The following is an 18,090-nucleotide window of genomic DNA, read 5'->3' on the forward strand; positions in this document are numbered from 1 at the left end:
AAAATGCAAAGCAAAAATGCGCATTAGGTGTGTAAAAAGTGTATTTAGCTGAGAATCATGGGAAATGTAGTTTTGTCTGTCACCTCAAAGTGTATAAATTTGTAGCATTTTCTGGCAAACTTTTCTCTTTTCTTCATGAATAGTAGATAAAATGCATACAAATATACTCAACTTTTACAAATAAATCTCTACGACTTGGAAAGTGGGTCTAAAAAAGAGCTCCCAGTTGTAATTTTGACATTAAATATGATCATTCTGACCAGACAAAACCATTTTCCACTTCAAAATTACAAACACTGATAAGCTGTACACAATCCAGGGACATTTACATGGGGATAAATGCTCTTTGGCCTCATGAAGTGGTCTTTTCATGGATGAGGAAGCTCCTACTTGGTCTGTTTTGACCCACACTTAGATCTTCCTGTTTCTCTGTTCCCACCAAAAGTTTTGCAGTGGCCATCTCTGTGGACCATATGGCTGGCCTGTTTCTTGTTAGAGATGAGGAAACTGGCCAGTCGGCTCAAACATCTCTCACCCACGTCAGCTTTACTCAAAGCCACTTTTCCACTCTATGATCTTCCATTTTGCTTGAAGCAAAAGTGTAAAACAACACCGAATTCATAGCTGTTCCTCTCTCTCTTTCTCTCTGAAAATCCCTGTTATTTTAACAGGTTCCTTTATCCTCCATATTAAAGCTCTCCTTTTCTGTCAGTTTTATTTACTTAATTTGTGTCACATTCTCTATCTCTGCCAGTCTGGAGATATTTATACAGGAAGAGATAACAGATCTATCATTCTGTCAGATGGAAGGATGATAGATAAAGCTGAGCAGTGTGTGTGTGTGAGTGTGTGAGTGTGTGTCTGGCAGTCAGCGTCAGCAGCCTCACAGTGTGCTTTTCATCCAGCCAGCATGATCCAACATGGCCAAGAGAGCTGTTACACACACACACACACACACACACACACACACACACACACACACACACACACACACACACACACACACACACACACACACACGACAATGTTCTTCTGTTCACATCTGCACTGAAACAATTTCTTCAGATCTTTACCTCTCTTTCTCTCTCAAACACACACAAACACACGCGGCCAGCGCTAGATTCACGACTCTCACAGGCCTTTATTCACAGTAGATCTTCACACGATTCGTCTGTTTTTACTCAACCTCCTTTAGAAAACAGTTCTGTGTCTCTAGCTGTGAGGTATGACAACATATTTTTAATTGTAACAAATTATCTTGTCCTTCAGTTTGAATTTGCAAAGGTTAATGCAATGAGATTTATGTAATGAATTACTCAAAAGCAACTGGAAATCTATTTAATACCATATACCATATATATTAACATTTTTTACTTTATTTTTATGTACTAAGTACTTTTTTAAGTACTTTTCACTTAATTAATTTTTACTTCTATCTAGAAAAATCATTACGTATACCATGACTGTGCTATAAAATATATAATAGTATTGATAATAATAATAATTAATATATACTTATTTAATAATATAACTATCATATAACAATATAATAACAATATAATAACATTGTACAAAATATATTTAATACGTAAAAAAAGAAAATACACTAACATTTAAAAGTTTGGGATCAGTAAGATCTTTTTTAAAATAAATTTATATTTTTATGCAGCAAGGACTCGTGGATCAAAAATAACAGTAAAGATATTTATAATGTTACAAAATATTTTTCTTTCAAATACACCTATCACATTTATACAAAAATATTAAGCAGCACAACTGTTTTCAACATTGGTAATAATATGAAATGTTTCTTGAGCAGCAAATCAGCATTTAGAATAAGATCATGTGACAATGAAGACTGGAGTATTGATGCTGAAAATTCAGCTTTGCATTCACAAAAATAAGTTATATTTTAAAATGTATTAAAACAGGTATTTTAGAAAAACATAATATAAACATAAATAAATGGTATTGGTACCATAGTACTTTTTTTTGTAAATGCTGTATATTTATTGAAAGTGTCTCTACTACCGGATGTGTCTAACATAAACAAATATATTGGTGTGTGTGTGTGTGTGTGTGTGTGTGTGTGGAGGGGAACACCTGAAACATTGCCACGGTTTCCCTGCAGACCCGAGATTTAGCTTGAACCCCCCTGCCAGTGTGTGTCTGTGCGCGTATTTGCTTTTCTCCTACCGTGTAAAAATAGATGGAAAATTACAAAGTGGCATTCCCTACTGCTCTGGAAGGAAGTGGTCATGCACACACACACACACGCACGCACGCACACACACACACACACACACACACACACACACACACACACACACACACACACACACAGTACGGTGAGTTGTTTGAAAAGTCCAGGTGATACAAATGAACAGCTAATAAACTCATAACTTATGTTTTTAATATTTCAGCGTATTTAGACATTTTAATAATTTATCACATGTGGTCTTTTTAATATTTAAATATATTTAGTTACATCAATAATTTAGTAGCTCCACACTAAGCCAAACACTGGACGATATGAACCAGAGTAATGGATTGGTGGAACTTCACAGAAGCTCATTCTGGACAGATGTAACATAGCTCATAATTCATTTATCAGAGCTTAAGCTCTAAACATTACTGGAAAAACCTTTTAGACATCCTTGCTAAGACAAGTTTACTTTTATTTCCACTCATATGTTGGGAATGATATTAATGAAATTAATTGAATTATGCACTATATATATGTATCTATATACTAAAAATTGAAATTAATTACATAAAATAAAACGAGTAAACTTGAGCACGTTTAGTTTTTTTTGCCAGAACTTAAAAATAACAATCATCCACCGCTTCAAACTCGTCGTAACAGAATGACGTCTTCCTTCTTTAAACACCAAACCGTAGATTCATCTAAATGGCAGAAAGTTGTGAGAACCCGAGTTTCTTCTGCTAGGCATTACAGACTTTTCAGTCTCTGTTGACTCAGACTTTCAGAGAGGGCCAATCTGAGGGGTCCGCACTGATGGATGTGATTTTTTGGTGTTATTAGAGGGAAAAGCGGAGGGCTCATGGACGAGGATCAGATCTCGGTGGAGTTAGCAGTTGGTATCAGCCTGTTCATCATAGAGGATTTTGTTCTGGAGAGAGCAAATACTCCGTTCAGAACATGGGACAGGAAATGGGAATGACGGAAACGCATGCATGAGCGGCCTCTTTATATATATATTTCTCATATTTTTGGGATTTGTACTAATACCAGTGGCTTTTTGCTGAATACTCAAAGGGTTTAAAAATACAATATAGCCATATAATTATCAAAATGAAATGAAAACCATTATCGTGAACACCAGATCTCCAAAACCTTTTGGAGTTTTGAGAGCTTAATGTTGTCTTGCTCGTCCAGGCTCGGGTGCTGGCGGTTTTAGAGTACATAAGCTGTGCTGAGTGTCTCTTTGACTCTGACCAAATGAGGAACTGAACTGAAAAGCTGCAGAAAAGAGCAGCGCTGAGCAGAAACGCTCAAGCATCATCTCACCAGGGTAATTCCACACATAAGACCTCATCCTCAGTCTTGTCCAAACATAAGAGATTCAGTGTGTCATTAAAAGGCAGCAAAGCACAGAATAATCAGTTTGTGTTTAGTCTTCTCCTCTCAGAGACCTGGATTTGGACATTTGTTGAAATGTTTTGCGACTTTGAGAGTTTGCAGGAACTTCTATGCAAAATGCTGAGGATTCCAGTCATATAAAGGTCAAGAAAATGCTCTTTTCCTCTACATAAGACTTGCATTCTTTAAGTGACAATGATCATCACAGTTTCAATCACACCAACAACATCGGTGTGTTGCTCCTCCCATAAGTCTTGTGGTCTAGACCAGTAGTTATCAACTGGTTTGGCAATAGACCTTATTCAGAGCAGCGGCATGACAGGTATGAAAGTGAGGCTGTGAGGGATAGACCATGTTTTCAATGGCACCCGCTGTAAAAAGCTGTATAAAGCTCCTAATCATTTTCCACAGCTCATGTTGTCTGGAGTTTTTTTTGTCTACTGAAACTTCTTGGAAAGATATTTTTGAAGTTTTAAATCCAAAAACACATTAAATAACAGCAAAACCCACTGAAAAGATGTATGTCTATCTCTCACAGCCTCGCTTTCATTGCCGTTAAAAATCAAAGATGGCGCTGCTGTGAATAAGGTCTATGAGGCCCACATTTTCCAATGGTCATTAAGCCGCGACCCAAATTTTTGGGGAAATTGAACCAGGCCAATTTATTTCTCAAAAATGGTTAACACACATGAGTACTGTCCCACTTTACTTAACACATAAATTGTATGAATTTCACTAACACTGATAAATAAAAAGTATTATATGGTAAAGCTATTAAATAGCAGACCCAAACTAGCTAGTAAGTTGGTATGAGCCACCACAGTCATCCAAAATATAGAATTGGTGATATTTTGGGTTAAGGTTACAGAAACATCAACTGTTTATAAAACATATGGACATTGATACTGATGAATATAATGAGCATCATACCAGCATGCAAATCCTTCCCAGCTAACACTGTACTACTAATGTAATTTATTGGTACTTTTTGGTAATTTTGGTATTGGACAACATAACTACATTGCTGTATGCTCTTAATTATGACTGCAAAAATGTGTTCTGTGTGAACTGGTCCTAACAAGTTTTGTGTTAATGACACTAACATATAGCCTGATCATCTCATCTGACAGCAGATACAGAATCACCTTTTTTTTTATTATGTGTAAAATAAAGCTTGTGGTAAACATAACTAGACGATACTTTGACGTTTTGTTCTACAACAATTACCCATAGCGAAAACGTGAATTTTGAAGCCGTTATGTAAATTTTTGAAAACTTACGTTTTTAATAAGTAACTAAATAAGACAGTTTGGAGTGTGAGTGTCTGCAGTTTACGCTGTAGAACAAAATGTCAAACTATGGTCAAGTTGTGATTACCACAGGCTTTATTTTACTTATAAATTGAAAAACTCCATTGGAAAATCTCGAAGGAATTAGACTTCCCGGTTCCTGCACCATTCTATGGAAATGTAGCACAGTGGAATTACAAAAAAAAAAAAAAATGTTTTCTAGCAGAAGAGCAAAGTGTTTACAGAAGAGTCAGAAGAAACCAGCTTTCACATGTCTTTGGCAAAATGAAAGTCTCGCATCAGAAAAAAAAGTTTTTGTTGTTTCTTTGACTTCACACTCCATGAACCACTCAAAACGGTCCTGCAAACCACCAGAGAAACACTAGACTACTACTGTAAAAGAAATTCCTATATAAAAATTCACTGTGCTTTACAGTACAGTTGATTTGCATTTTTATAAACTGTGTGGAATGCTCATGTTAGCATCCAAGTAGGAAGAAGGAATTTATGACTGAAGCCTCAGCCGTGTCATTCTAAGGTAAAACACTGGCCCATTTATACAGCCAGATAATATGGAAACTTATCTTGCTTATTTTCATGCTCATAAAAGTGCTATTTGACTAGTAAAATTAATAAATTAGTAAAACTTGGCAAACATTTATGATCAATGAATGAATAACTTTGAATATTTGAATCTTTAAAAACAAAAACTGCTAAACTAGCGGTTCTAGTCTACTAGCAGTGAGAGTTCTAGTCTAGCTAGCAACACTTTCCAGTCTCACTTCTCTTCCTGTCCTTTCTCTATCATGGTAAAAAGAAAAAAATATAATCATGTAAACAAAAGTGTGAGAGTTCTAGTTTAGCTTGCAACAATTTCTAGTCCTGCCTCTCCTCATCTTTTCCTGTCCTTTCTTTTAAAGTTACAAAATAAAATGTGTCAAAGGTCAAAAAAAAAAGTTAAATAAATAGAATAAAATAGAATAATTAAAAAATTAAAAAGTTAAATAAATATAATAAAACCATACAAATAAAACAAAAATATAATACACAATAAGAAAATAATGAATATAATCATGTGACCAAAAGTGGTCATAGAGTTCTATTCTAGCTTGGTACATTTTTCCAGTATGGCCTCTCTCACTTTTTCTCTCCTTCTCTATAATGATTATTTAAAAAAATCGAAAGGTAATTTTTTTTTTTAATTATTAAAAAAATTATGATAAAAATGATAAATAATAAAAATAAAATAAAAATAATAATAAATATAATCATGTGACCAAATGTGGGCATACTCCGTTAAAAAAAGAACAGAAAGATTTCAACCAGAATTTAAAAAAAATTGTCAGCATATCTATATACCTAAAATACATGTAAACGGCAGAGACGTTCTGACCGTGCACACTAGAGTTGGAAGTCCGAGGCGTTTCTTACCTTCAGTGAATCAAAGCACGCAATGACTCGCCCGTTCTCCACCTGGCAGCTCTTGGCAGGATGCGCAAACTTGCACTCAGCATCGGAGCGTGAGCACGTTCCCCGCTGAAACTCTCGACACACCTCCAGTGTCAGCCATTTCGTGTCCCGCATGTGAGCCATATTCATCGCCATCTCGCTTTAGCGGCAAGCAAACTTCAATTCCTTAAAATCCCAAAGTGCCTTGGGTGTGCTTTGTGTTTTTCTCAAAAGCAGTTTGTCCTTTTTACTAATGTTCTCTTTCTTAGTTCATTAAGCTCCTCTTTCCTCGTGGATACACGCCAGGCCAAAGCAAAAAAATAAAAAAATGTTGCTTCAAGGAAAAACTGAACTGCAGTAATGGATCCCAAAGCAAAAATCCTTGATTCTGATTGGCTGATTCAATAGTGCCCACTTCAGCTCTGTCAGGTAGGGGTCGTTCGGGGTCACAGGGATTGTGGGGTTGTGCGGGCAGTCTTTCACTGATGTGGGCAGCAAGCAGGCAGGAAAGCTGAGGCTGGTACTATAAGCAGCTCCAAGCAGCGGCAGACGCAAGAGAGGGCACGATACTCAGTACCCACCTGCAACAGAGGAAAAGAGGGGGAAAACAGCTTTATACCATCTTCCTGAGGGCTCTGCAGCAAACATTTTCATCATTCGAGTGTGTGATTAGATTATTTCACAGTGGACGAAACTGTGCACTAAACTGAAACGAACCGAATAGGCACTTTCGACTATCTTCATCTTCATAATATTTCTCACAAATTGTTGATAAGTGTTGGACATGCAAAAACAACATGTTAGCTTGCAGTCCATTGTTATCCAGTATGTAGATATGTATGCATTTTTTTTTTACAACTTAAATTCATTTATTAAAGGTTATATATTATCTATATCTATATATCTATCTATTTATCTATATATCTATCTATCTATCTATCTATCTATCTATCTATCTATCTATCTATCTATCTATCTATCTATCTATCTATCTATCTATCTATCTATCTATCTATCTTGCAAATAAAAAAATGAAAGCTAATATAATTTATTTTTTATTTATTTTTAATCATCGTAGGGGACGCAAAAAGTTTACCTAACTGAAGAATCACCCATATAGTGTATAATACGTACTATTTTTTTCAAAATAGCATGTGATATGGAATGCATTATATGCAACAATAACCATTTCAAACTATAGCATGCTACATTCATCACATGAGCTCATCATCACAAGGCCATCATATGATCCCTGTTTATTTCCTCTGTCCAGTTATCATCTCAGAAATAAACATATTGTGCATTTTTCATCCAGTTTCATGTAAAAATAGATCCAGTATTCATGGAATGCCAAGTTGGGTGCATTACATTACTGCATACACTGCATATTTTGGCAGATGCAGTAGAAGTAGATTATCCAGGTATTCCACGCATACGGAAAATGCACATTCTGAAAATTCACTGCAAGGAATTGTACCAATTAGGACAGACAGCATGAGAAGAATTGGGACGCAGCCCATCTTCCACTTCATCTCACTGCCTCTCTGTGTTTCTCACTCGATCTCTATTAGACTCTCACCAGCTGCATAAATCCTTCACACCCCTTAAAATGTCAGAAATGCACTGAAGTCTGCAGAATACTGTTAGTCAGAGCAAATAAAACATTGTCACTCACATTCCTGGACTAACACACACCCCACTGACACACATACACACACTGGTCTCTGTCTTATACAAACACACACACACACGGGACACATACAAAGCAACCCTTCAGAATTTTAAGTTTCAGTCCAGGTTGAGGAAAACTGAACCAAATGGCACATCACAGCTACAGCTAAAGAGCTGTGACGTATCATTTAACAGAGAACGAGAAGTTGGAAAGTGAACGGCGAGGTCATTTCCTGTTTCTCTAAAGTATTGCGCGACTCGCAGTGAGCCAATCACAGGCAGAGATGTAGCAATGGTCCGGACGCATGCCAGTTGAGAACAGCAGCTCAGTCTGAGAGAGGGTGAGAAGCGACACCTTTACAAAAATCTACCATCATTTCAACTTGAATGACATAGTTATTCCATTTATTGTTAATAAAACCATGCAAGATTGGTATTAGTTACCAGTTCCGTAGAAACAAGAAAAGAAAATGACTAAATTTAAAAAATGTATAACTAGAGACCAGAATAACAGAGACTTGAGAGTGGCCTCCTTTAATTTGGGCCAGTAAGTAACCACCTAGCAACCAATCAGAATACTTTAGCAACCATCCACAACAAAGTGCTAAAAAAACACTCTGAACAGGGTCTGCATGTGCAAGCACCACTCACTTCAAAATAATGAAAAAATATATTAATTTATTAGTATTTTCCAGCAGTAAAAAACAAACAGATAAATACATATGGATAATTCTATAATATGATATATTATAAAAAAGGTAAACAAGTAATAAAATAATAATTTAACTTAAATATACATGTTTATAATTCTATAATATATTCTAATAAATAAATCAATATTAAAATAAATGAAATATATTTAAAATTCTATAATATATTAGAAAACAAACAAACATGGTATACTACAAAAGCCATTAACATATTTACTGACATATCGCTTGAGACTTAGTGAAATAAAAAGTTTTTAGTATTTATTGCACAATGCACATTTCTTAATATTAAGCCTGAAATGTGTTTTAATATCACTATTAGTAAGGATAGTATGATCACTGTATAATATCAGTCTTTAAATGCAAGATATTTAAAGTCCATTTTAGCTCAATCAAATATACTTAAGTATATCTTTAGTTGAACCTCAGCACTACATTTCTGGAAAACTAAAGTGTAGTAAATTAGTTTATTTTAGCAGATTTTAAGTTTATCAATTTAATATAACAAAAGTACAATTGCAGAGTATTTATATTAAGCACAGTACATACATATGTAAATGTATTTGTAGTATATTTACTTAGCATAAAATAAATGTATTTCAAATATTATTATTTTATCAGAAATATGGTTACCATGGTACATTTTTGTAAGAGCACTGGTATGCTACCTTGGATCAAGTACATTATAAAAACAAACACACGTACATACACACAAAACACAGCCCTGTTTATGGAACGACATATTGTAATCCGATAAGACTTTCAGTGTGGAAGCAAACTGGATCTTGGGAACATGCTAAATGATTTTGTGAAATGAAAAGTAAGCGATCGCGCTGCTAGATAATGTGAATTCATGAGCCTTGCAGCGTGATTCTGATCTTGCATTAAACAGGCTCATGCCTGCGTTATCTGTGTTTACTGAGAAGAGGAATAATCGCCATGACAATTAAAGAAAATTCATGCTCAGACTTGGATCCCACTTTAAGATCCTAGTCTTCACTTGATCATAACGATGCTGTTTCTTTGGTCCAACTTTTCTTTTTTGGTTAAATTATTTGCCTATTAAGTCACCGTCCATCTCCCACAATCCTTTGCGGTGGAATAACAGAATTCTTAGAAGTTGCTGCAAGGTCAAACAAGGAGAGAAAATAAGAACGAGAGAGAGAGAGAGAGAGAGAGAGAGAGAGAGAGAGAGAGAGAGAGAGAGAGAGAGAGAGAGAGAGAGAGAGAGAGAGAGAGAGAGAGAGAGAGAGAGAGAGAGAGAGAGTGATCTGGAAGTATGCCAATCAAAGCCCATTAAAAAGTCAAACATTTTTGCCACTGGGAGGAGAACTGGATGTTATGTTCTCTTTTAACAAGTGGAAACTATTTCAATGATTCACATGAATGAGATATTAAATGTTTCATTCTTTTTGCACTTTGGCTCATGGCTTTATTTACGTCTGTACTGATGTCTAATATGCTACTGCTGGTGAAAAATGCCTGATTGAACTTTTTTTTTTTTTCAGTGGCTGTTTGTGATTTGGCAGCAGTGCGATATTAAAGGACTGATTTTTAAATGGAAGAATTATAATTAAAGGTTAAAATCAGTCTGAGTTTAGTCTGTTTAGGAAACAAAAACAAACTCTGCCTGCATAGATCTTTGACTCTTCAAATATGCATCATATTAATATTGAAACAGCAGTGTTTTATGAGCCTGGTTCACATTTGTAAATATAACAGGTAATACTTAAGTATATGGGAAACTGTTACCGTTTAAGGATCTAAAAATATGATGACCTGCGCCAACACTTTTATAAACAGAACCATATACTGTAGGAACTAAAAACAAGAAAGATTTTTACATTATGATGTCATAGAACCTGAAAGTTCCAAAAAGAACACAATATATTCTCTAGTTCTTTAGAAAACCATAATATGAACTTGAAGAACACAGAAACCAGAACTTGATGAATGTAACATCAAGAACTTCTACAAATCTCTAAAGAGCCATATACAACCAAAAATGCCAAGAAATAAATCACCTTTATTTTTATGACCAAACCTTAAAACTAAACATTCAAGAACAAACCTGTAAGTTCATTTCAGAAAAATCCCAAAACCACATAACTACAACCTTAAAGTACAGCTCATTTTTCAGAACCTATCAGACAAATCCACCACAATCTGAGATATAGAATGGATCTTTATGATGTTGCTCTGCAATTCAGAACTGAAATGCTTCTGATCTGGAATCAGGCAAGCTGTGAACGCTCTAAAACACTGATTATATTTACTCCAAATTCAGCAGAACCCAAATCAGCATTTTTTCCATGCATGAAGGAACTGGCCTGAATCTGGGTGGAGTAAAGGATCAGAAAGGTGTGCGGGCAGCAGAGATGGTTATCTAAAACCACAGCATTACATCGTTTGACTCAGACGTGTGTAGGTGATGATTGCCATGTTGGAAAGGGTTGAAAATAGTATCATCACCATGGTTACACAGCACAAAGCCCTTCTACCCAGTAACTCAGAAACATGCACGGTTTATAAACCCTCAAACGTTCAGCAAAGCTGTGAGAATCGAAAAGGTCGAAGGTTAATGGTTTTCAATATATTATTTATTAACTATTCAAATGACAATGGTTCAGTATGGTAAGACTTTAGAGCTTTATTAAAACACAAGTATTTTTCTACAACGCCCTCTAGATGTTAAGCGCATAAACATCTTGATACGTTCAACATGCAGTCGTCATCAGACATATTTCATTAGTGGCATTAAAGACAGCAGGCATCATTAGCATGCAAAAACACAAAGCATTCCTTGGCAAATGAAAGTCTAGCATCTGAAAACCACAGAAAAGCAAGAATGTTACTGAGACAAAAAGCAAGAAAACCCTAGGATAAGATGTGAGATGGCGCGAACAACCAGATGTGCTACGATACCTAACGCAGGTGCAATATGTTTATCGTCACAACAGTTGCAATTTATTTTAAGGTGACGTCGTTACACTTTACTACATGTAATTACTATAGTAATAACAGTAAATTATGCATATTTACAAGTAACTAACCCTAAACCAAACCCTAACGGTTAAATTTATAGTAAGTACATGCAGTTAATTAGTTTTACGCAGTACTTATTTGAGTACTATGTAACTATGTCACCTTAAATAAAGTGTAACCTATAATAGCTAGCATTAAACCACTTACAAAAAATATGTTTGCATCCATGATTACTCACTGTTTACATTGCTAACGCAGAATTCTGCTAAAAAAAGATTCAGAGCTAGTCTGAACAGAATTGGAAGTGAATTACAGAGAACTAAAGTGAAGTGTGCTTCCCTATAAAGTCTCCATGTGCTTATTTTCTTGACACTTTCACTTTCTCAACTACAGCGTGCCGTCGACAAAACCCGAAGACTTGGCGCCAGACCACCCCGGACAGATTATTTGTTTATTTTCCTTCCTCCCCCTCCAAAAAAAACCATGATCTTCAAACAACTGAAACAATGGCTTTAATCACACACACCCTTCTCAGCGACGATATTCTTCTCTCATTTTCTGATTTTTAACAGTCTGCAGCACGGTGAAACAATAACCCGCCTATGAAGTGCCCTGAAAGTCAGCATAACCTGTTCTTAAGCAATCTTTTCTTACATGTTTACGTTTCCCTTTAGCGCAGGAAAACCACCGCGAGCAGCCGACGAGCAGACTTGCGAGAGCTCGAATCCATATGTTTCTCTCTGCAGTGAGAGCGTGTTCAGCGTTTACTTACATGACTGCATGGAAGAGTGACGCACTCAGACAGAAGTGAAAACCTGCGTCAACATCTCTCTCCCCTCTCTTTTCCCTCTCGCAGACAGTTACGCTCTCACACACACGCCCCTGTGCAGTCCCAGGGTGCCTGACTGGGTCCTACCGCTCTGAAATCTAGCACGAGCCATATTAGGAAACAGCAGTTAAACATGTCACACGTAATTTACATGTGGGGGGAGTGGAAAGAAGCTCTCGGGCTCTTACGACAGAGCCCAAGAGCGTATGCAAAAAAAAAAAAAAAGAAGAAAAAAACATGCACACGCTGGGTACGCGCATAAAACAAACAGAAGGGAAGTGAGACCCGAGAGGGGGGCTTAAAAAAGGAGAAGTGCTCTCAGGCTCAACAGTTAACCAATCGCACGGTCGCCACTGTCTAAACAAGTAGCCGGTCGCGGAGAGGTGGGGGAGTACCTGCGCGAGGGACGTTTCCTGCCAAACGCACACGCACAGATGCAACCGCAACTTTTAAGTACGCGGAAAAACACTGCTGAGATTTGTTTGCAGTCCCCAAGACATAACAAACTGCAGTTAACCACAAAAGCACCCTATAAAGTCAAAGGCAGCCCACACACACACAGAACAACCCCCCATCCTCACACAGCAAGCGTGCAAAAGTGGTGCAATGCTTCAAGCCTCGGCTGTTAGAACAGCGAAAGAGAGACAGACAGGAACGTGAGCGCGAGATAAAGCAGTTCTTACCTCTCACATCATGATTACTATTGAGTGCGCGTATGTGTGTGAGAGATCAGACACGGGCGGCAGGCCGCGACAGCAGAGCCTCAGGCACCGGGTGGACCATTCTCAGAGAGGAGGAGAAAGAGAGAGAGAGACAGATAGAGAGACAGAGCGCGTGTGGCTGCTGGTTGCGCCACTGTGTGTGTGAGCCTGCGAGAGCGAGAAACATCAGCACTGCGCAGAGCACTGAACTCAAGCGCCAATCACGCTCACTGGAACCGCCCACCCACACAACCAGGAAGCGCTGCTGCTAATGCTTTGAGTTCCTAACCAAAGAGAGAAGAAAATGAGAAGGGGAGGGGACAAAAGGAAGGAAAGGGAGGCAAAGAAAAGAAAACGAGTGTGCTTGTGAGATTACATCGTGCCTTCCCAGGAGCCTGTCTGCGTTCAACTCCAGACTGCAGTGGGACACGCATACACACACAGCTGTACACCTGGTGCATTGTGCGACAAAGTTATCTGCTGCTAGGAAAGAGAGAATTTGGGCTTCATTTGCCTCTGTATATGCGTTACGGTCATTTCAGGAGAGAAACATATCATCGCAGTGACTCTGCGTGAGGCGTTTTCCCTATAATCCGCTTTGAAAAGCATGATATATTTACACCATAAGCTATTTATTAAATGACACAAAGGAGAACTGGGTTGCCTTAATTTATTTCACTGATGTTAATACTAACAAACTCCCACATGGCCGGGAATTTAGAGTCCCTTCAAACTAAACAATATTTTCCTGGAGGGCCATAAAGCGTTGAAACTTGGGCATTAATTCATTATCTTCAAAAAAAAAAAAAAAATGCTTTATAGCATTATTTGCATATTTGAGCCTCGCCCAGCAACGACTGCGGTTATGACTCCATCAGACTGCTGGAAAAATGGTACATAGCTCACAATGGAATAATTATAATAATAAAAGACGATCAGCTTTTTTTTTGTGCAAAAGTCAATAGAAAAGAAAACCTTGCTGTTGTTCACACACACTAAACACAAGGAATTCTTTTTAGAACTGATTAGAGATTCACTTACGCAGACGGTTCGCGGATATGTGAAAAGCTCAGGTGTGTCCTGGGTCTTTTTGGCTTTACAATCAACAGCATGTGCGTGGCAGAAAACTGCTAAAAAAGGGCTATACACCAGTGTTACTTTAGTATTATTTATATACTTAACTTTAAAAACTTATACTTAGTTTTAGTATTTTTTTTTTTTTTTTGCTTTTGTCATTATTTTTTGTGTTTTTAGCTTTGCAGATTTTCAACCTGCTACATTGTTGGTAGTAAATGAACAATGTTTATTCATTCACAATGTTACCCTGACCAAGAAATTTACCTTTATTTATCAGCAAAAATCCTATTGACAGCTCCAGGGCTTTTGTAAAAAAAAAAAAAAGGCAGTTTCTTTGTCCTAAAACACCGTGTTAGTGGTCATCCAGTTCGAAATGTTGACTACAAATTATGATTCTTTGCCGCCTTTAGCCGCTGCCTAAAAGGAAATTTTACTAAAGGTTAACTCTTTGAATTCTTGTACCTGGGAACAATACAAGTCAACACTATTATGAATAAAAGTTTGCTAAGAGGTATTTCCTACTAAAGCAAGGCGGTATTTGACTCTGGAAAGTGTATCCAGAGCAGACTGGTGGCAGTGGCCTTGGACGGCAACAAGCCCAGTGCATAAAACAAAAAAAACAAAAAAAAAACAACTGTCTATAGTATAGGCAGCCGAATTGTATTGAAAGCCCATTTTTCCAGTGGTGGAGTATCCCTTTAAACTTATTTCACTTAAGTTTTTTAAGTTAAGTTTAAGTTTTTCCATCTAATATTTATATTCTATTGTATTTCAGATTTATTTCAATTAACAAAAATATTTTTTTTAGTTTTAGTTAATAATAACAACACTGTTATACATACAGTGCACATACTAGTCTTTTAGACAGATGTTTGTTTTCTATATCTATTATCAACAGCCTCACAATCACTTTTAACCACATTTAGCAACACATTAAAAACTAAACTGAATATTCATATTCATACAGTTGAATAGAAATTAATATTGAATGCAGCTTGAGCTCTATGTGACATACTGTTACAATTAACAGAGAAAATAATTTCAACTTGGCAAGTTGTCCCATTTTGCAGCTCATTCAGGCCAAATCTGTTGTTTTTAAGTAATAAAAAATGATTGCAGAATGCGGAAAGTGAAAACTAAATGTCAATCAAAATTTCTTTATGTCCAAAAGAAATTTATATTGATAATTTGAGTAACTTTTATCTGTTTTTTTTAACAGATAAAAAAAAGTAGAATATATACTAAGTGCTTTAAACAAAACCCTAAGTATCTTTCAAAGATTTGATACTTGAAACTTTGGCAACTAAACGAAGCTAAATGAAAGACTACTGCACCAGTTTAAACTCAAGTTTAGAAATGTTAATTAAATTCAGACTGGAACCTGCATTATAAATGTGGATTCTGTAACATTTGTCATGTACATTTATACCATAAATAACCTATTATGCATATGCCTATTTTAGCATCTACCATAGTTTCAGATTTGTGCTTGTATCTTATGTGTAAATAATAATAATAATAACAATAAAAACATACCCTTACTTGAATATAAATGGAAATAACTTTTGTAAATTCTTGTAAAAAGTATAACTGTAAAGTTGATTTCCCCATGTCTAGACATCAGGGTGGTTCACCTAATAAATGAAATTTTGGTCATACACAATTACCACAGCAATGTTACTAGTTACCTAATAATTTAAAACAGTCATGTGAACTACACTATAGGCCCGATATCAAAATGGTTAGCCTGTTCAGTTACCCTCTGGCTGGCATCAGCAATAAATTTATGATAATTTATGCTGTTGACTCCAAGACCAAGGGAACAGTCCAACTCTGGTTTATATTAACAACCAGACACACACATACACTCTCATTTCACTCTGCCTACCTCTTTCCCCATTTCCCTCAACTGACCGATTCATTCAGATATTACACATAGGGAAAATATGTCTTATCCAGTAATTCCTGTCTTCTTCCTTTCCGTGTGCTTTTGTGTCCTCATACTTTTAAAAGGTTGTTTTAATATTAAGAGTGACGATAGTGGCAAAAATAGTCACACAGTAAGAGAATATGGTCATACTTTCCACTGAAATGACTTTCGCTCGCTCTCAAGTTGTATGACAAATGGAACTCTATTAGCAGACTGTTCAAATGGCCAAACACTCTCAAGTTTTGCATCCGCATAATTGTACATGTGCATTTCTCTAAATGACTGTGTATGGGTGAGCACCAGTGGGAAGATAAAAAATAACTAGCTAAAAGTATCGATGCTGGTAACTTTTTCTAACATCTTAAAACATTTTTTCAGTAACCCAACTTTACTTTACTGTTTTCAAAACAGTCAAGCTTTGAACATTGCAGCGCTGGGAAGTCTGATTCATTTCAGTAATTCAGTTTTTTTCCCAGTGATCCATGTTAATAATCGTTTAAATACTGAAAGCTCCTGTACAACACTAAACTTTCGACTTTAGTTTTATAAGAGTAGGGGGTTGAATAAAAGATTGAATTTCTTTCAAAAACTTGTGAATGGTAGTGTGTATTTATAGAGATATTAAATAACTAAAAGGTAGTTTTTGTATGTTGGAGCGCAGCTAGCTACTTTTTCAAAAGGGCAGCTTTAAATTAATAATATAACTATATTATGATTATCTTGTAGTTTGGCAAGCTACAGTTTCAGAGTAGTTTCCCCAACAACAATAACACACACACACACACACACACACACACACACACACACACACACACACACACACACACACACACACACACACACACACACACACACACACACACACACACACACACACACACACACACACACACACACACACACACACACACACACACACACACACACACACACACTGAATGGGGATATTCCATAGACGTAATGTTTTTTTTATACAGTACAAACTTTATATTCTGTCCTCTTACACTAACACTACCTCTAAACCTACCCATCACACAAAACTTTCTGCATTTTTACATTTTTTTAAAAACATTTAATTACTTTTTATACCAGATTTACAAATGAAGACGTTCCTAAAGGGTGTTTATTTGAGATTTTGTCCATTTCTGGGAACAAATTATTCCCCAAAATATAGTTAAATAGGTAGGTACACACACACGCACACTCGCACAATGAATGCATATTTATGTGGACCATGTTTTTGTGTGGAATCTGTATGTGAACATATTACGGTATCTAACAATTTATATCAATGGACAGAAAAGTGAGTTAAAGCCTGAGCTGACTGGGGTGACCTGATTTATGTTGGTTTGGCTTCATGACATCAGAACATTCACAGTTTTCTTGACCTCTCTTCGCCAAATACACTGACTCACCAAACAGATATCTAGACGAACGCATGATCGTCAAACACGCATTCAGAAGGAATTTTCTTACTGCAATCACACAGATGTCCTCCTCTCTCTCTCTCTCTCCCTCAACCCCTTATACTGTACCATCTCTCACAGGTTTCTCTTCAATGCTTTACCATTTACAGCTTAAACATGTCTGAGCAAACAAGTCAAAGAAAGGAGTGAAAATGTTTGGGCGTGGCTGTTTACACAGTAATTCAAAGTAATTGGGATTGGTAGTTTATAGTTTACTGAAAGAGCGTATGTTGGTGTAAAGTGTAAAGTAGATGTCTGACTATTGATATAAAGTCTGATACTCAAAGCAGCATATTCTGGCAAAGAACACTTAGTTGAGACAAGAAGAGATTGTCTGACCTGCACTAAAGTTCAAAAGTTTGGGAGTGGTAAGAATTTC

The 18,090-nt window shown here is 36.5% G+C and overlaps 1 protein-coding gene across 43 annotated transcripts in view; it reads right to left on the minus strand.

Annotated features, from left to right (window-relative positions):
* mbnl1 (muscleblind-like splicing regulator 1) overlaps positions 1-18,090 on the minus strand; it is a 72,391-nt gene that overhangs the window by 31,674 nt on the left and 22,627 nt on the right. For 19 of the 43 annotated variants that reach the window (XM_081375005.1, XM_081374991.1, XM_081375001.1 and 16 more), the window contains one exon: positions 6,325-6,923. In XM_081375005.1, coding sequence (XP_081231131.1) covers positions 6,325-6,498 — 174 coding nt within the window. In that variant the 5' untranslated portion in view covers positions 6,499-6,923. Of the gene's footprint in view, positions 1-6,324; positions 6,924-12,362; positions 12,636-13,220; positions 13,463-18,090 lie in introns of those variants that run through there. The other 24 variants (XM_081375007.1, XM_081375002.1, XM_081374994.1 and 21 more) reach the window with 9 other exon arrangements.

This window comes from Scardinius erythrophthalmus, assembly GCF_964197995.2.
Source record: "Scardinius erythrophthalmus genome assembly, chromosome: 9".
In the NCBI taxonomy this organism is placed as follows: Eukaryota; Metazoa; Chordata; class Actinopteri; order Cypriniformes; family Leuciscidae; genus Scardinius; species Scardinius erythrophthalmus.